This window comes from Lissotriton helveticus, chromosome 3_2 (genome assembly GCF_964261635.1).
Source record: "Lissotriton helveticus chromosome 3_2, aLisHel1.1, whole genome shotgun sequence".
Taxonomy (NCBI): domain Eukaryota; kingdom Metazoa; phylum Chordata; class Amphibia; order Caudata; family Salamandridae; genus Lissotriton; species Lissotriton helveticus.
Window position 1 is genome coordinate 485,142,776 of NC_136062.1, and position 19,917 is coordinate 485,162,692.

The window sequence follows — 19,917 nt, forward strand, 5'->3', positions numbered from 1 at the left end:
ATCCGCGCCACCAAGAAAACCGCATTCAAGGACCGGCAGGACAACAACGCACACAACTACAAGGAACTCTTCAACATCGTGAAAGAGCTCTCCAACCCCAACGCCGGAAACAACGACATCACCCCATCACAAGACCTCTGCAACTCCCTCGCCTCCTACTTCCACAACAAAATCGCGGACATACACAACAGCTTCAGCACCCAACCGACGCACGCCACGACCGAACCACCGCCCCCCACCACCACCCTCTGAACCTGGACCCCGATCAGCAGCGAAGACACCATCCGCACGATGAACTCCATCCACTCCGGATCTCCGACAGACCCCTGCCCTCACCACGTCTTCAACAAGGCCGACGCTGTCATCGCACCCCACCTGCGGGACATCATCAACACCTCCTTCGACACCGCCACTTTCCCGGAGAGCTGGAAGCACGCCAAACTCAGCGCCCTACTCAAGAAACCTACAGCGGACCCCACCGAACTCAAGAATTACCGCCCCATCTCGCTCCTCCCGTTTCCAGCCAAAGTCATCGAGAAGACCGTCAACAAACAGCTGGCCGCCTTCCTCGAGACGAATGGATCCCTCGACCGCTCACAGTCCGAGCCAACCACAGCACCGAGACCGCCCTCATCGCTGCCACCGATGACATTCGAGCCCTGATGGACAACGGAGAAACAGCGGCCCTCATCCTCCTAGACCTCTCCGCGGCTTTCGACACGGTCTGCCACCGCACCCTAGTGCAGCGCCTCAGCAACGTCAGAATCCAGGAGAAGGCACTGGAATGGATCGTCTCCTTCCTCGACGGAAGAACACAGAGAGTCCGTCTACCACCGTACAAGTCAGAGGCCACCGAAGTCATCTGCGGCGTCCCTCAAGGGTCCTCGCTGAGCCCCACCCTCTTCAACGTCTACATGAGCCCCCTCGCGGCCATCGCACGCCAACACAACCTCAACATCATCTCCTACGCTGACGACACCCAGCTGATCCTCTCCCTGACCAACGACCCCGCCGCCGCCAGAGCAGACCTTCACGAAGGGATGAAAAACGTAGCCGAGTGGATGACGACCAGCCGCCTGAAACTGAACTCGGACAAGACGGAAGTCCTCATCCTGGGCTCCTCGCCCTCCGCCTGGGACGACTCCTGGTGGCCCCCCGCCCTGGGCACCGCACCCAAACCGACAGACCACGCACGCAACCTGGGCTTCATCCTGGACTCCTCCCTCTCCATGACCAGACAAGTCAACGCCGTCTCCTCGTCGTGCTTCAACATCCTGCGCATGCTACGGAAGATCTTCCGGTGGATCCCAACCGAGACCCGGAAGACGGTCACCCAGGCCCTCGTCACCAGCCGTCTGGACTACGGCAACTCCCTCTACGCCGGAACCACCGCCAAGCTACAGAAAAGACTCCAGCGGATCCAGAACACCTCGGCCAGACTCATCCTCGACATCCCACGACACAGCCACATCTCCGGACATCTAAGAAACCTGCATTGGCTCCCCGTCAACAAAAGAATTGCCTTCCGTCTCCTCACCCACGCACACAAAGCCCTACACGATCAAGGCCCGAGCTACCTCAACAACCGCATCAACTTCTACGCTCCCAAACGCCATCTCCGATCAGCCAATCACGCCCTCGCCGCCGTCCCCCGCATCCGAAGAACGACAACAGGAGGAAGGTCCTTCTCCTACCTGGCCGCCAAGACCTGGAACTCCCTCCCTCCCTCCCTGCGACTGACCCAAGACCACCTCTCCTTCAGGAAGAAGCTCAAGACCTGGCTGTTCGAGCAGTAGCAGCACCTCCCCCCCCCCCAAGCGCCTTGAGACCCTCCGGGTGAGTAGTGCGCTATACAAATGTCTTGATAGATTGATTGATTGATTGATTGTGGACTGCAAACACACTAACAGGTAGGCTAGATTACCTAAATTCATGTGAAGGAAAAAATGAATGCTTGTAATATTTGTCCTAAAGGTGATGATTATATAAACGACATTACCTATGGTAGTTTTACCTGTATACATGGACAACGTGCTCCAATGATCTATAATAAGGCTTGTGTTCAGCTTTATGTTTCGTCCTTATGGCTGTGTGTTATATATACTTTTCACTTTATCTCCTATTCGCATAAAGATCTCCCCGTCCTTTAGGATTGCTTTGTTTCTGCTTTACTAGCAAGATATCTCCCTATGAACAAAAAGTATATATATGGTGCATTCCAATTTCTTATTGCGAGTCAAACTCTTGTGCTAGACAATGTCTTTGTATATATGTATATGGAAGTTAAGTTTATAATGTAAATATAATCCTTAATGTATGTCTTGTATGTATTTTAATAGCCTTGATGAAGTCCCGTTGGGACGAAACACGCCGGCTATGAATTTCGTATTGTGTTTTTAAAATTAACGAAGTCTGAAGAAAAACTATATAAAGTAACAAAAGAGGGACATTTTTTCTAATAATTTGAAGACTCGTTCTATTCATTAAGGAGATTTTTTTCTTGCTCGTTAATCACTAATCAGGAAATTGTACTGTATTTCCGGTCACTATACTTTCTTGACTTTTAGGTGTGTGCAGAGCCATCCTGTACCTTGTGTTTTTGCTTTGTCCAAAATTGCGGGGACACATGAAGGTCAAGTTCCCAGCTCTTTGCACAGCCATCCTTGCCCAAACTATCGAATACAACATTAAATGGTGCAGGCTGAGTGCCCTGACCGTCGGTCTTGTGTTTTACCGTCAGTAATGCCCTTTCTGGCAAAAACTAATGACAACAGATTCTTCGCCTTTTGAATATTCCCCAGGTGTCAGACTGGACCTGAAAACTTTTTCAGTAGCACTGGTTGGTAGCGCCTTGCAGCTCCGGACGGACGCCATTCCACTCTAGAAATGGCATGCAGGGAACAGTCGAAAGTGCAGCATCAAGAGAATGAAAGGGTAGGACATCATTTGTAGGAATGTGCGGGGGTTCGTTTTGCCAGCAAAGGCCTACACCTCTCAGCTTTCAGGGGAGAGGTGCTATGAAAAATGTTTTGTCTCTTGTGGCAGGGCGATGGCGTCGTGCAATTCAGCGGTTGAAAAAGGGACCAGAACAAAGTTTTGCCCATGTCCCACATGGTGCTGGGCTGATCTGCCACTGGCGCCAGGGAGCGAATCGTGATCCCCAGGGTTATGGAGTCAGTTGCCTGGGCCGCTGCACCACACCTCTTCCATTAAAAGGCAAAAAGGGCTTATTGGATGTTTGCCCGGCTGCAGGACTTCTGTAAGAACATTGGTCATGGCTTCCAAGGTGGGGATCTGGATGTCAAGGACAACAGCCACCCTATTCATTACCATGGCGTAAGAAGAGCCCTCCTCAGTGGCAGGACTCGGGTGAGAGGAGCCACAACATAGGAGATGTCAGAAGACTTTGGGAGTAAGATCATGAATTATGGTGCTGCTCCAGTGCCATTTTAGGAGACACTGGCTGAAGGGACGGGGAACTGTTTAGATTTCTTGCATTTTTTCTTCAACTTACGAGGTGGGGGACCTTTGGAACAACTGCAGCAACTTCTGGATCTGGAACAGGGTTGAAATTGAACTTTCAACTTTGATGGGAGTGGAGCTTTGCCTCGCAGTCTCAGATGGCCTTCAGGTTCATTAACACACGATTGCTGCAGGCCTTAAAGAGTTGTGACTACCTCTAGCACCTTAGGCAAAGCTGATGAGGAACTATAAGATTTGTTTGCAACCGGCCCTACAACGTTTGAACCCAGTCGTTTTGGGAGACATTTCCCTTCGCATACCTTTTCAAGCTTGAGAGAAAATGGGACGAGAGAGCACTCCGAAAAAATGCTTGGGTTGGTGTGCAGGACTACTCTGTCCTTGTGCATTTGCAGACTAGGCTCTTTGGTGGTTAGGGCTTGCAGCTTGTTCACCCTGCATATTGATGTGATCGAAATTGGGAGGGTCGTTTTAAAGGTCAGGAACTGCAGCTCCACCTGGTGAATTTGTGCAAAGGGTCCCTTTTTAAATTGGGTTAATACCAGGCCGGGGTACCACACTGTTGATGGTGCTGATCTGAGTGGAGCTCTTCTTTTCGTTCCTTAAAAAAACCTCTAAATCACTGGCTGTGAAGAGGCTTCTTCATAAGAGCCCTCTTGTGTAGGCTACTACTGATGCCAAGTGTACTATTAGTGAAGCATACGTTAAACTTATCTAGCAGGTACTGATGGTATTTGATCACTGTGGTGTCCTCTGTTCTATTAAGGAACAGTTCCTTGTCTCTGGACCAGAGGACATACCTCTGCCATTTACCCTGTAGCACTTTTTTGTACTTGGCCTTCTAGCCTCCTTTAGGATGCGCATGGATCGTTTTGGAAGGTACACGTGTCCAAACTATGTCCTTAGGAACCAGGCTGACGGGGTTCAAACTGCTTGCTTCCAGGTGGTGGATTTTTCCTCCCTGGCCTGGAAAGGAGGTATTTTGCCAATTGATTTTCCACATTTCCTTGTGCAATCTCTACCCTGTTTGAGAACCACATGTGTCTTGCCCACTGCACAGCAATAAGGATCAATGTAATTTGAGAAAACTTGCTTATAACTACAGGTATGAGGGAAATCAGTGAAAAAGCATGCGTAAATTTCCAAGTCTCAATAGATTGCCCTGCAGTGGCGGTGTTGGTGCCTGGACGCAAAGTCTTGTCATTTTGTGTTTTTCTGGGGTTGAGAACAGATCGATGTCTGCGGTGCCCAAAAGACGGAAATCTCTTGGAGCACTTGTTGTTTAGTTCCTATTCGTGTGACACGGATGCTTTTTTGCTTAGTCTGTATGCTTCATTTTCTATGCTTGGCAAGTATTTTATGCGTCAACTAGATTCTGAAAGACTAGAGGTTTTGGTTGTCCACGAATCGCAGGTACTTTTTGTGCTTGCGGTTCATTGGGATGTGCAAGTATCCTTTAGGTCTATGGTTGGCACAAAGCCCTTTTGCACTCTGCTTATTTTGAATTTGTGTATTAATGAATTTGATTAAGAAGCAGTTTTTAGGATTGGACTTAAAACGTGTCCAATATCGTGACAAGGACGTATGCAAAGTAGTTTCACTGCTGGTTTCTGCTCTCTCTATTACCCTTTTTTGTTGTACCTTGAGTTGCAGGCAATGACTCTAAGTGTGAGATTTTCTTTGGTCTGACCCAGGGTGGCGTCCTTATAAGTTCTGTGCTGCAACCATGTTGGACATTGAGGATACATTTGTCTGCTGTGACCCTCCAACTCCCTCTACTCCTGAAGTAAGGCCTCTATTGTGCACCCCATTGGGGTTAGGTGGTGGGGTGGTTGGTAAGAAGAGCTACTTGGCTGAGGAGCGGACTTCCCTGCAGGGCTGTCACCGCACTCAAGCTCTGCCTCAAAAGGGATGGTGCTGGGCTGTTTGGAGTTGCAAATGCTGTTTTGATGACTGTTGCCAAGTGTGGTGGTAAGGTGCCAGTAGCGATGTGCACCGGAAACATCCCCTTCCAGTTTGTTTCCTCAGGGAGATTGTTCCTCTCCGCTGGTGACCACGAAACTGCAATACTCCCCTGGCCTTGGTGTGTCGCTCTTTGAGTTGCTACTGCATATTTGCCACCACTGACCCAGACAGATGTTCTTTAGTGACTAGGGTAATAATGATGCTTGTACCACCTAGAGTTTACACCTTGGAACCAATAGCTAGGTGTGTCGGCGATCATATTTCTGTATACTAATAATGGTCTGTTTCCTTACAAGGACTTGCAAGATTCCAGACCCAGCCACTAGATGAGTGAATAATGCACAGCATTTAAATACAGAAAAGGATACATGCAGCAAAACTGACGCTGCGCTCTCTAATTAAACCTATATAGGCTTAACACGTCATTTCCGGACGAGAACCGCAGCAAAGGGGAACAGAACGGCGTCAATGTGGAGATGCACGGCACCCAGAAATGCTGCTGCAAAGTTTCTGGATCCACACTGACACTTGAGGAACATTCAAAAGGTGAGGCATTTGTGGCTAGAAGTCTCTATTAGCAACATCTCTCCCAATGTGCAGGAATACTCACAGAATGGTAAAGTAGAATAGGCTCACACCGCACGCATCACAACACCTAACAGTAGTGTGCTCCCACCTGCACGCTGCTTAGAATTCTTCGACTTGGTCCCATCCATAAGGAAGTTGAACATTTTACTGGCGGGATACACGAGGCACATCTTATTGAGAATGGCACGCACGTCCTTGCGAACAAGATCTTTCGGTTCTCCGACCTGAAGCAGAAAAACAGTTCGGGGTGGGGAATATGAATTAACATTGTAAGGAGATGGAATAGAAGAGTAAATCGAATTAAGGTAAATGCAGGAAAGAGATCCAATAGCAATTGGACCCATCCACCATACTGGTTACACAGTTCACAGAACACACCATGAAGCAGAAACGAATGGGCTACATCGTGTGAGATAAGCTATGCTCAACACTGCATTTGAAGTACCAGCAGTCATTGTATTTGGGTCTTAGTAATGGGTAATACAGCCAGTAGAGATCACTACACGTCAAACTGTTTTATAAACAAGCTACACCAAGACAGAACAATGTGTGCCCAGACCAATGATACACAAAGCTCAAATGGCAAATTAACATAGCTAGGTCCTCACTTCAGATCTGGGATTTTAACAGTATTCCAGATAACAGAAGATATGCAAGCCACCAAAGCCCCAAACACTTTGCCTCCATTTTGACTACAGGGTACTGGTGTAAAGGCCACTGCAGACTGGAAGGGCAGTTTAAAACTGTAAACTCAACTTTGCCATTTAAGGTAATGAACAAGTTACTTACCTTCGGTAATGATATAGCTGTACGAAACATATAGATTCCTTACCTTAGAATTACCCACAGGCGTCAGATTGGATCCAGAAAGTGATTTGTCAGCAGTACTCCTGCGTGTCGGAAGGTGGCGTTGGTTGACTCCGCGTTGGTCGGCATTGTCGCTGGAATGACGCTGCGGTAGCTACATAGAGGCCAACCTTGCGCGCTGAAGTCAGTTCTGTACACTACTTTCCATGCCAGAAGAGCAGAGCAATGCAAGGCACTAACTACTGGTGCACAAAATAAGGGCCCTGAAAGGATGTCCTTAACCCTAGAAGTCAGTTTGCAGAACGGGGAGGATGGGTGAGGCGGTAAGGAAGCTATTACTAACGAACAAGTTACTTACCTCATGTAACGCTTTTTCTGGTGGATACAGTATCTGCCTGTGGATTCCTCACCTTGTGAATATCCCCTGCGTCAGCAACATTCGGAAATTCTTTCGTAGCTTCACGCCGACGTGGACGATGTCACAGAAGAACGGCATTGCGCGCGGCTCCGCCTGAAGTCATCGACTCCATAATAGGCCCTCGTCGGCGTGATGACATCAGTTCCGCCCTTTTTTCCGTGCCTTCGAGGCACACGGACGGATCGACAACACTAGATATATATACACAGTGTACACAGTACAAAATAGTCAAGGTAACACACACAGTGTGAAGACAATGCATGAAAAACACAATATACGTTAAAACATTACCAAAATCTTAGGTATAGTAGAGTGGACAAATGGGGAGGCGGGTGGGCATGTGAGGAATCCACAGGCAGATACTGTATCCACCAGAAAAAGTGTTACCGAGGTAAGTAACTTGTTCTTCTGATGGATACATCTGCCAGTGGATTCCTCACCTTGTGAATAGATTCCCACAGCAGCCCCGAAGGAGGGTGTCCACTCTCCTATACCAGAAAATCCTGGAGGACAGAACGCGCAAAGTGGCCGTCCCTCCTCACTTCGGCATCTAAGCAGTAATGCTTCGCGAAAGTGTGGAGGGAGGCCCAAGTTGCCGCTCTACAAATGTCCTCTACAGGCACACCCCTAGACAAAGCAGGTGTAGCAGACCTTGCTCTAGTAGAGTGAGCTCTTAAACCTTCAGGAGGTTCCTTACCCGCCAGAGAGTAGCGTATCTTGATACACAGGACAATCCATCTTGATAGCGTGCGCTTGTGCACCGCCTTGCCTCTTCTGGCTCCTACAAAACCCACTGGTCATCCACTCTGAATTCTATGGTTCTGTCCAGGTAGAAGCTCACCGCCCTCTTAGGGTCCAAGCGGTGAAGTCTCTCTTCCTGCTTTGAAGGGTGGAGGGTGGCGGGGGAGTGGGAGTGAGGGAGGATAGAAGGTAGGAAGGGTAACGGACTGCCCTAGATGGAAGGGAATCACCACCTTAGGCAGAAAAGAAGCCCTCGTCCTAAGTACCATTCGTTCAGCATGAATGGTCAAGAATGGGGGCTTTGAACTAAGAGCTTGAAGCTCACTTACCCTCCTTGCCGAGGTAATTGCAACCAGGAAGACCATTTTAAAAGAGAAGTCTCAAGGGACACTTGTGTAAAGGTTCAAAAGGAGAACCCATCAAGAAAGTAAGTCCAAGGTTCAAGTCCCATTGAGGCACAATAAAGGGAGTAGGAGGAAATTTATTTGTAAGGCCCTTTAGAAACCTCAAGACAACATGAGATTCAAATAAAGACGGCTGATCCGGCAAACAGAGAAATGCCAACAATGCCGAAAGAGAACCTTTAAATGTAGCTACAGCAAACCCCTGCTGAGCCAAAGAAAGCGCAAACTGAAGTATGTCAGATAAACAAGCCCTCAAAGGATCAATGGACTTCTCTCCACATCAAGAAACAAATTTAGACCACCTATAAGAGTAGATAGACTTGGTGGAGTCACGACTGGGCGATAAAATGACATCCACCACATCATGTGGGTGAAAAAATTAATTCAGGTTGCCCTGTTTAATCCCCAGGCATGAAGGTGTAAGGTCTGGAGGTGAGGGTGTAGTACCCGCCCCTCCATCTGAGAGAGGTCTGCCTTGAGAGGGAGATGGAGCAGCGGCCACTCTGCAGAGACACTGCGACCCCACTCCTCCCTGCTTGTTGACATACCACATCGCTGTAGTGTTGTCCGTCCTGACTTGCACCGACTGACCGCGAAGGGAAGGGATGAAGGCCTTGAGCGCCAGACTTATCGCCCGCAACTCTAGAAGGTTGATGTGAAATAACCTTTCCTCTGGAGACCAAAGACCCTTGATCTCCAGATCTCCCAGATGAGCACCCCACCCTAGGGTGGATGCATCAGTTATCACCGTGGCCGCAGATGGAAGGGCTTTCCTTGAGACAGATTGCCTTCCACGCTCCACCAAGACAGATCCACTGCAGTCTCTCTGGAGATCCTGATAGACTCCCTGAGATGTCCGTTGTGCTGATACCACTGCCTGCGGAGTCACCACTGGAGAGCCCTCATGTGCCAGCATGCATGGTTGATCAACAGAATGCATGAAGCCATCAGACCGAGCAGACGAAGGACCTTCAGGACTGGAACGACCGCTCCATTGTAAAATAAAGGAATAATTTCCTGTATGTCAAGAACCCTTTGAGGTGGAGGGAATGCCAGACATACAGTTGTGTCCAGTACGGCACCTATGAACAGGTTGCGCTGGGAGGGCACCAGGTGAGATTTGGGTACATTTATCGAAAAACCCAACCTGTACAACAACTGAATTATGACTTGCAGATGATGGAGTACTTTCTCTGGAGATTCTGCTTTGATCAGCCAGTCGTCCAGATAAGGGAATACCGGTATCCCTGACCTTCTGAGATGTGCAGCCACCTCAGCCATCACCTTGGTGAAGACTCGAGGCGCAGTAGCAAGACCCGCGAACTGGTAATGTTGCGAACCCACTGTGAAACGGCGATGCTTCCTGTGCGACTTCAGGATAGGGATGTGAAAATACGCACCCTGCAAGTCAATCGACACCATCCAGTCTCCTTCCAGCAGCGCTTGAAGAACCTGCGCAAGGGTGAGCATCTTGAACTTCTACTGCTTCAGAAAAAGGTTCAAGATCCTGAGATCCATTATTGGACGAAGTCTGCCATCCTTCTTGGGGATCAGGAAATACCAGGAGTAGCATCCCTGACCCCTTTCCTGCTCCGGAACCACCTCTATCGCACCTTTTCTTAACACCAGGACTTCCTCCTGCAGGAGTAGCAGGTGGTCCTCTGAGCAAAACCCTTGACAAGGAGGGTAATTCGGAGGGAATTCCCAAAAGAGAAGTGCATACCCATTCTCTACGAGATCGAGAACCCAAAGGTCCGATTTGACCGATTCCCAATCCCGTAGAAAATAGGTTAGCCGACCCCCCCACAGGACCCGCATGATCCGGAATGGCGGATCTAGGGCTGCTTTGCTGATGTTGGAGGGGTTGGGAAGAGGAGGAGAAGACTTGGCATCCTCGAAAACGAGCTTTTTGTCTACCCCTGTATGACCTATACAGTGGATTTTGCGGTTGCTGCTGCTGTTGAGGCTGTTTAAAGGGACGAAAGGAGAATCTTCCAAAACCCCTATATCTTCTGTTCACAGTTCCTCTGGACTGAAGTCCCAAAGACCTGGCTGTAGCCTGCGGTCTTTAAATCTCTCCAAAGCTGCATCAGCCTTTTTTCCAAAAAGACCCGAGCCATCAAAGGGCAGATCTAATAAAGCAGCTTGGACGTCCGCAGAGAATTCAGAAGACTTCAACCAGGCTGCTCTTCTTGTGGTAATTGAAGTTCCCATAACTCTCGCCACCGAGTCAGCAGTGTCCAGTCCACTTTGTATGACTTGACGTACAGCTGCTTGAGTGTCAGCCAGCACCTCATTAACATGTTTCCTGTCCTCTTCCGGAATCGTAGGGGCCAACTGTTTTACAGAGTCCATCAAGGCATTTATGTACCTCTCCAAGAGACATGTGGCATTCGTTGACTTAAGAGCCATACTCGCCTAAGAAAACTCTTTCTTCGCTGATTGGTCCTGCTTTTTCGACTCTTTATCCCCAGGCACCTGCGGGGAAAGCCCCCACAGACTTCTTTGAACAGGCTGCCTGTATTACCAAGCTCTCCAGTAAAGGGTGCGAGGATAAAAAGTCTGGGTCGCCAGGCGCCACCCTGTATCTCCTTGCAACAGCTTTAGCAACAGCAGGAGCTGTAAGAGGTTTACTCCATACCCCCAAAATAGGTTCCATCAAAGCCTCATTGAAAGGAAGCATAGGCTCCACCACAGAAGACTGGGAGTGGAGGACTTCTGTCAACAAATTGGGCTTGAACTCAGCAGTAGGTAGACTTAAATTCAAAAATTCTGCTGCCTTCTTCTTGGTGCAACATCCTTTGAAGGGGCATCGGAGACAGAGGATATCTCCCAGTCTGGAGATCGCTCCAATCCGCTAGCCTCCATCAGGTCATCAAAGTAGTCCTCCTGCAGCTCACCTTCCTCGACCTCAGCCTCTCTGTAACTCTGTTCTTCGATAAGACGCTGAGCATCACGTCTCGACCTCTCCTTCAAGAGCGGCGTCGACGGATCGGCAATCGACTCCGACGCAGCTGGCGTCGAGATCGGATCCAGAGGCACAGGCCGATGCTATAGAGGTCGGACCGGTGCAGGTGACGAAGGCATCGGCGTCGAAGGCTTCGGCAGCGCCGCGAAATGCCAAGGCGGAGTCGGCGTTGGCATAAACAGAGCAGGAGCAGAAGACTGGGGACTCCCAGGTTGTATGCCAATGGACCCATGGGACCTGCCGGTGCTCCACAGGGGTACATAGCTCTCGAATAGACACCATACATCGTGTTTAAAAACTGTGTAGGGTCTTGACCTGGGCCCGGAAAAGGTGGGTATGGACCCACAGGCTGCCCTCGAGGAGGCACCGGATTAGTCTCCTTTTCTTCGGGTCGGTGAGCCGGAGTCGTCGAACCCTCAGGTAAGGGATCCCTTTCCACCTCTCGAACTGGAGATCGAGACGGCGCCAGAGAGGGATTTGACACCGGAGGCGGTGAATGCTCCGGCGACTCCACAGGCGAAACCTCACCTTCCGGATCCACAACTGCAGCAGGAGATATCACCTTACGACGTCTCCTACTTGGCAACTTCGGTCTCGAATCAGATTCCTTCCCAGAGAGATGTCGAAATCCGTGCTTCCTCTACTTGTGCTTCTTTTTTGCTGATCTAAAAGCATGCCCCGACGATGACTTCGAAGGCGACCTCGTGCGAGACCTCGAAGACTTCTTCTCTCTTTTACCTTTCATCTTGGCAAGCAGAAGCTTCGCCTCTCTTTCACGAAGGGCCTTTGGGTTCACCTTCTTACAGGAACATCCTTGGACATCATGGTCCAAGCGCAGACACCAGATGCAATCCTCATGCGGGTCCGTGATCGACATCTTCCCGCAATCTCCGCACGGCTTCAATCCAGTCTTCTTGTTGGACATCGACAGGAGACAAAGAAGTAATAAGACACTGATAGGAACAAACAGTAACAAAGTTACTAAACTGCTACAGAGGATCCCACGAAAACCGTTAGCGTCGACGACGTGGAAAAAAGGGAAATGATGTCATCACGCCGATGTGAGACTATTATGGAGTCAGTGACGTCAGGCGCGATGCCGTGCTTCTGTGAAGTCGTCGGCGTGAAGCTACAAAAGAATTTCCGAATGTTGCTGACGCAAGGGATAGTCACAAGGTAAGGAATCCACTGGCAGATGTATCCATCAGAACTCGGTTTCTTACAGATATATCGTTACCGAAGGTAAGTAACTTGTTCATCTAAAAGAAACAGTTAATTATAGATTCCTTACCTTAGAATAGATACCCCAGCAATACCAACGCCGGAGGTGAGTCTGCGAACCAAGTTCACACCAGAAAGACCTGGAGAACAGAACAGCCAAAGAAGCAGTCTATCCGGACTTGGCTGTCTAGGCAATAGTGTTTTGTGAGCGTGTGCAGCGAGGCCCACTTAGCTGCCTGACAGATGTCATTCAGGGGGACTCCTCGTCCCAAAGCAGTGGTAGCTGCAGTCACCCTGGTGGAATGGACGCGCAGCCCGACTGGTGACTCCTTAGCAAAATAATAGCCGGCTTTGATGCACAGAACAACCCACCTGGAGATGGTCCGTTTGTGCACGGCCCGACCTTTCTTAGCACCCACGTAACCAACAAAGAGCTGGTCGACCACCTGGAATTGTTTGGTGCGATCCAAGTAGAAAGTGCATGTCTTGGATCCAGAAGGTAGAACCTCTCTTCCTCTTTCAAAGGATGCGGAGGCAGAAAAAAGGTGGACAAAGTGATGGTTTGGCCAATGTGGAAAGAAGTAGCCACCTTGGTAAGAAAGGAAGGTCTAGTTCTAAGTTACCTGTGGGGTAATTCTAAGGTGAGGAATCCATAACTAATAGTCTTTCAGAGGCTGCTCTATCCCCTGCTGAATCCTCAAGAGGGATGTGTTTGCTGGGGTGTCCTGCTGAACAGGCACAGTGGCTTTGCTCTCCTTAACACCTTGGCTGCTAAGGCTTTTCCCCTCCTGTGCTGCAGAATTAGGTTTTCCATTGTTTCATGACGAGTTGACCTTGTCATGAGCACAGCTCCAGTGTGCCTCATGACGAGTTCACCTTGTCATTAGCATGTAAAAGGTTAAACCTTTTTATGGCAGAGTTCACTTCACTCCAAAGAGCCTAGAGTCAAAGGGCATGTCTGTCAGTGATTACTGAAAGTCAGTGATTTCCTCGGCACTTCACCTCGTTGTGTCCAGAGGAGGCCTTAAGCCACCACCCTGAAATGCATCAACCCTGTTTTGCAGGAGCACAAGAGTCAAGAACATAAAGGACAATGAATCTGGAGGATAGTCTATGTCAGCAGTTGGGCTTTTATGAACCTTCATGCTGCAAGTAGGTGGACCACACAATGTACAGTGAGCGTCTTTTATAAAAACATTGTAGGACAAGGAGCAAGTGTGCCTGAACTAGTTTAATAGAAGAATCAATAAATCTGATGTGTAAAAAGTTCACATTTTAATTTAGAACTTCTATAGCATGCCAAACCTGTTTACACATTTGTTATATGGGTGAGTCGGAATCTGTGCAAAAATCAGTAGTTGTACATAACTGTGTGTGCTAAATTACTTGGCAAGTAAAATATTATATTATTTTTGACTAAGTATTGTGTGAATTTATCTCAAACTCTTATGTTACATGGAGCAATTCAGGACTGGCGCCCAAGCACCACACAGGTCCCAACTGTCTTACCCGAAGTCAATCGCATCCAAGCCTGTGAAAATGGAGTACTCCGCTTCATCCTAACCATCCACATTGAGGCGTTGCAAGTTTGGTCGTAGGTCAGCCGGGACAGCTGGCAAGATGTCCCCCACTGTGTCAACGTATCCCAATACTCCCCCAGAGGCAAGTACCATTGACCAGACCGGAGGGCAAGGCTGACAAACATTTGCATGGTGAATGTTTCCATGCTTTCTGTCAGGAGGGGTTAAGGCAACTTGTGGACACCTGTACTACCACACTGTCCAGAGTGGGGTGTTAGTGGAGAAAATCCAGATACCAGAGAGCAGCTATATGCGATTTGCCAATTTATGGGGACAAAATACAGGCATCACCCAGGTGCCCAAAATCATGTTAGTAAAAGTATCATTTAAGAAAAGCAGAAAGCAATGGCTCATTTGGCCTGGATTGTGCACCTCAGTTAAAACATTTGTCTTTACTTTGTTGTGGACAAGTAAGGGCCAAGACTTCTGCCGCCCTTCTAATCATTGTTGAGGCGGAGGCGGGTACCTCCGTTGCCATAGTTTGGTTAGGAGAGAAAAGACCAAGTTTAGAGAAGAGTCCTGCCCACTGCCATCATGCAGATCTAGAAACAGGTTTTTGTCATCATTATCGTAAGCATGAGGTTGGGATGTTTTTTGGGGCAGGGTATGAGCACAGGCATGCCATTTGTGACCTTGGGCTAGTGGTAACAGTTTCAGAGAATGATACAAGTATCAGCTCAGTTTCTGACGTCAGGGTAGAGGTGGAGAAACTGGGTTGCAGTGACTTGCTGGAGCTGGATTCAGCTAAGATAGGCTCAGACCGCACCAGCTTCTAAGTGAGGCCGAGTGGTGGAATCTGGGAAAGACATCAACTATAACCAGACTAGAGGCCACTTCGGATTATTAGTGCACAAAGACGCTCCTAGGAGAAACAGTGGAATACAAAAATTTGTCCAAGGCCAGTTTAAACTCCTGGATCTCTTGTGGCATCACTGATGGCCTGTGGAAGTGTGCTTTGGGATTCATTGGGAAATTGTTAGAACCGGGCGTCTCTGGTTGGCAAAGGTAAGTACCTTGGCCCAAGTAGGGACCCCTAGCTCCGGTCAGGGCAACGGAATAACCCTCTGAGATAACCCCTGCTCACCCTCTAGGTAGCATGGCGCGAGCAGTCTAGGCTAAACTCGGAGACAATGTGGATAACATTTGCACTTAACACAACAATAATCCCCAATCCACCACAAACTGAGACCACACAGGTAAGTATATTTTTATAAAAATATATAACTTTATCTAGTTTCAGCAAGGTAAATCAAGCAGTTGCACGATAATCACTTCTTTAGAACAGATAGCATTTCTAGTTTAGAGGTTGCACGTTAAACACTTCATCTAGAACAAGGTTGCACTTAATTCTTAGTAGGTCTTGTAAATAGGCAGTTCTTAGCATAAAAAGTAAGAATAGTCTCTAGTCTCTTAAATCAGCACTCAAAAATATGGCCACTGATTTATATGCAATTCGCTCTCAAAACGAACCAAGGAAAACAAGGTGGATGCCAACCTGTGCCAGAGGAATCATCCCCTGCCGCTGAGAAGCCTAAGCGCTACAAGCGCGTCTCACCCGAGGGCCGGGGGGGACTCCTTTTCCCTCCCCCGGCACTTCTCCTGCCTCAGGTGGACCTCGCTGGGGAGCGCTCATTCACGCTCGGGCCCGGCCGGTCTCAGCAGGCTCTCCGCCTGCTCTCAATCCTTCGGGGAGCGGCGGGGAGCAGAGACGGCAGGCCGGGGGCTCGAGCACTTCTCCAGATCCCTCGGCGAGGTCGGGTCAGTCTTCCCCGGTCCCGGCGGTGATCACAGCACTTCCTCGGCTCTCGCAGCAGCTTCAGCGAAGCCAGCCAATCCCGTTGCGGCGTTTCTGCCGAGCCCTCAGTGACGTCCGCAGCTCTGGGGGGAATCAGCCAATCCGGTCGCGGCACTTCTGCCGAGCCCTCCGCGACGTCACCGCAGCTTTGGGGGAATCGGCCAATCCGGTCGCGGCACTTCTGCCGAGCCCTCCGCGACGTCACCGCAGCTTTGGGGGAATCGGCCAATCCGGTCGCGGCACTTCTCTACCAGCCTCCGGCCACGGCCAATCACCGCACGGCCCCTTCGTGAATGCAAGCAGACCCTCGAGGTCGATTTCAGGGCCCGGGCCCGCGGCGGTGATGATGCAGGCAAGCGGACTTAACCCGCGCTGCGCTGGGGGAGCTTCAGAACCCCTCGGCCCCCACGAGCACGTGTCGATGAACACGCCGATCTCGGGGCAAAGCAGGCAGCAATCAGCGCGGCGCTCTCAATCAGAGCAGAGAGCAGCCAGCGCGCTATCCGGGACACACAGCCAGGCTTAGTCGAGCAGTCCCCGATGTTCACTGCACACAGCAGTTTCACGATCTCCCCGGCCCACAGCTTCAGGGGGGGGGCACAGCAGAGTCTTGCAGTCCTTGGGCAACCTTTATGTTCCTGGGTTGCAGACAGGGAGCCAGCTCTTCTCAGGCCCTTGGAGATTCAAGCTGTAGGCACAGCACACAGCAAAGTCTCAGCAGTTTCAAGCAGGCAGGGACACAGCCCACAGCAAAGTCCCTTTCCCCTTCTCAGCTTCCAGTGATACAGCAGAACAGGTCAGCCCTTAGAGCACACAGCAAGGCAATCTTCCTTTTGTTCTCTCGCCGTCCTCCTTCCAGCAGAGGGTCCGTCTTGATTGTAGAGTTTCAGAATCTAACTTTCTGCAGACAGGGGTCCTTTCCTTATACCCCCAATGTCTTTGAAGTTCTTGGTGCATGGAGGCCCTGGGTCCAGTCTAAACCAGTTCTGGGGGTTGCGGAGCACTGAGGTGTCTCTGGCTTTCTTCTTCCTGTCAGCTTCAGGGCCAGTTGACCACCAGGAGAGAGCGAATGTGGGGGAGGTAGGCAGGCACAGCCCAGCACTTATCTGGCATTCCTTCCTCCCTCCTCCCAAGCAGGCAGATGTGCCCTTTCATCCCCGGGATGGCTCCGACCCTCTCCTCTGGGGCTCTGCAGCCCCTTCCTGTCACATCCAGACCAGGCAGACATTCCACAAACCCAGGCACACAGAAAAAGGTTTAGACAAGAGAACAGCCACTTTCTAAAAGTGCTATTCTCCAACACAGGATTTAAAAACACCCTTCACTAAAAGATGTGTCATTAAATTCTGAGTCCAGGGGTATCTTTCACTTATGTCCCATCTTGTTCCTATGGGGAGATAGGCTGGTATCACATGGGCCCAGCCCCCCTCCATGTTACGCTATGGAGCAAGATAGCCTTACAGCAGTGAGCACACAAAATGGCTGTAGCCCACTACCAGAGCATAGTACCTGCACTAGCACATGCTCTACCTTATCCATACACTGCACCCTGCCCAGGGGGGTACCTTGAGCCTTCCATAGGGGTGACTGATGTGCACAGACAGGGAAGGATTGGGCCTAGCCAGTGGGGACACTGGCCAGGCTGACATGGCAGTCACTGACTGCACACAGGCCCTGCGCTGGCAGGCCTGAGTCACCTTTTAAAAGCTACTCGTGTGGGTGGCGCAATCTGCGCTGCAGGCCCACTAGTAGCATTTGACATCACCAGCCCTGGCACACACAGTGCCCTCTACTAGGGACTTCGTGGTGATACAAATATGCCAATTAGGTATACTCAATCAATAGCACAATTTACAGAAGGAGCACTTACACTCTGACACTGATCAGCAGTGGCAGAGTGTCCAAAACATCTAAACCAGCAAAAACGAAATCCAGCACAGCATCAAAACACATGAGTCAGAGGCAAAAAGATGGGGGAAGAACCACGCCAAAAGGTGTCAGGTCTAACACGTGTCCCCTCCAGCTGAAAGTGGGGAGAACTACCCAACCTCTTGGGAGTCCTCATCACTAAGGCGGAAGAATCTGGACAGACCGTCAGCGTTGGCGTGTTCTGTACCAGGGCGGTGCTCCACCGTAAAGTCCATCCCCTGTAGGGAAATGGACCACCTCAACAATTTTGGATTCTCACCCCTCATCTGCATTAACCATCTGAGGGGCCTGTGGTCGGTCTGAACGCGGAAGTGAGTCCCAAACAGGTAGGGCCTCAGCTTCTTCAGAGCCCAGACCACAGCGAAAGCTTCTCTTTCAATGGCACTCCATTTTTGTTCCCTGGGGATTAGCCTCCGGCTAATGAAAGCCACAGGTTGGTCTCCTCCCTCATCATTGATCTGTGAGAGCACTGCTCCCACGCCTTGCTCTGAAGCGTCAGTTTGCACGATGAACTCACTTGAAAAGTCAGGTGCCTTAAGCACCGGTGCTGTGCACATGGCAGTTTTGAGGGTGTCAAAAGCAGTTTGACAGGCCTCAGTCCAATTCACTTTCCTGGGCTGATTCCTAGATGTCAGCTCTGTCAAAGGGGCCACAATGGTGCCATAGCCTTTGACAAACCGTCTGTAATACCCGGTGAGACCTAGAAAGGCTCTCACCTCCGTCTGGGTCTTGGGGGGTTCCCAAGCCAGAATGGTGTCAATCTTCGCCTGTAGGGGCGCCACCTGGCCGCTCCCCACCTGGTGTCCCAAGTACACCACAGATCCCTGCCCTATCTGGCATTTACTGGCCTTGATAGTGAGGCCTGCCTTCTGCAGAGCCTTCAACACTTCAGTGAGGTGTTGCAGGTGTTCCTCCCAAGTGGAGCTGAACACTGCAATGTCATCCAGGTAGGCTGCGCTGAATTGCTCCAGCCCTGCCAGTACCTGGTTGACCAATCTCTGAAATGTGGCGGGAGCATTTTTCAACCCAAAGGGCATGACACGAAACTGGAAGAGTCCTTCGGGCGTTGAAAATGCTGACCTCTCCTTTGCCCCGTCAGTTAAGGCAATCTGCCAGTACCCTGAAGTCAAATCAAAAGTACTCAGGTACTGGGCAGCTCCCAACCGATCCACCAGCTCATCAGCTCTGGGGATGGGGTGCGCGTCAGTCTTCGTGACCGCATTGAGCCCACGGTAGTCCACGCAGAACCGAAGTTCCGGGGGGCCACCGGGGGTAGCAGCTTTCTTAGGCACTAAGACCACTGGGCTAGCCCAGGGGCTGCTGGAGGGCTCAATAACCCCAAGCGCCAACATCTTGGAAACTTCTTCCTTGATGCTAGCTCTGACCTTGTCAGCCACCCTGTAAAACTTCTGTTTCACAGGCATGCTGTCTCCAGTGTCCACGTCGTGGACGCACCATTTGGTGACACCTGGGGTCAGGGAGAACAGTGGGGCGAACTGACCCAAGACTTGGCGACAGTCCTCCTGCTGTTCTGGGGTCAGGGTGGGGGAGAGGACCACACCATCCACTGACCCATCTTGCTCCTTGACTGCCAGGAGGTCAGGGAGAGGATCACTATCCTCCTCCCCTCCAACATCTGTAGCCATGAGCATAGTCACTTCAGTTCTTTCAAAGTGGGGTTTGAGGCGGTTCACATGGAGCACTCTCAGGGGCTGCCTGGGAGTCTTCAGGTTAACCAAATAGGTAACCTCGCTCTTGCGCTCCACCACCTCATATGGGCCAGACCACTTGTCACGGAGCGCACAAGGCTCCACTGGCGCCATCACCCACACCTTCTGACCAGGTTGGAACTCAACCAGAGAAGTGTTCTGGTCATACCACCTCTTCATTTCCTCCTGGCTAGCCTCCAGGTTCTCTTGAGCGAGCTTCCTGAAGCGCTTGGTCTGGTTGCGAATGGCCAGCACATAGCTGAACACATCCTGAGGGGTTTTCCCACGGGATTTCTCCCACCCCTCCTTCAC

General features: G+C 50.3%; 1 protein-coding gene across 6 annotated transcripts in view; it reads right to left on the reverse strand.

Moving 5' to 3' along the window:
* The window catches only part of CKAP5 (cytoskeleton associated protein 5), a 722,261-nt gene that overhangs the window by 213,887 nt on the left and 488,457 nt on the right, over positions 1–19,917 (reverse strand). For all 6 annotated transcript variants that reach the window (XM_078684427.1, XM_078684424.1, XM_078684429.1 and 3 more), the window contains one exon: positions 6,122–6,257. In XM_078684427.1, coding sequence (XP_078540553.1) covers positions 6,122–6,257 — 136 coding nt within the window. The remainder of the gene's footprint in view (positions 1–6,121; positions 6,258–19,917) is intronic.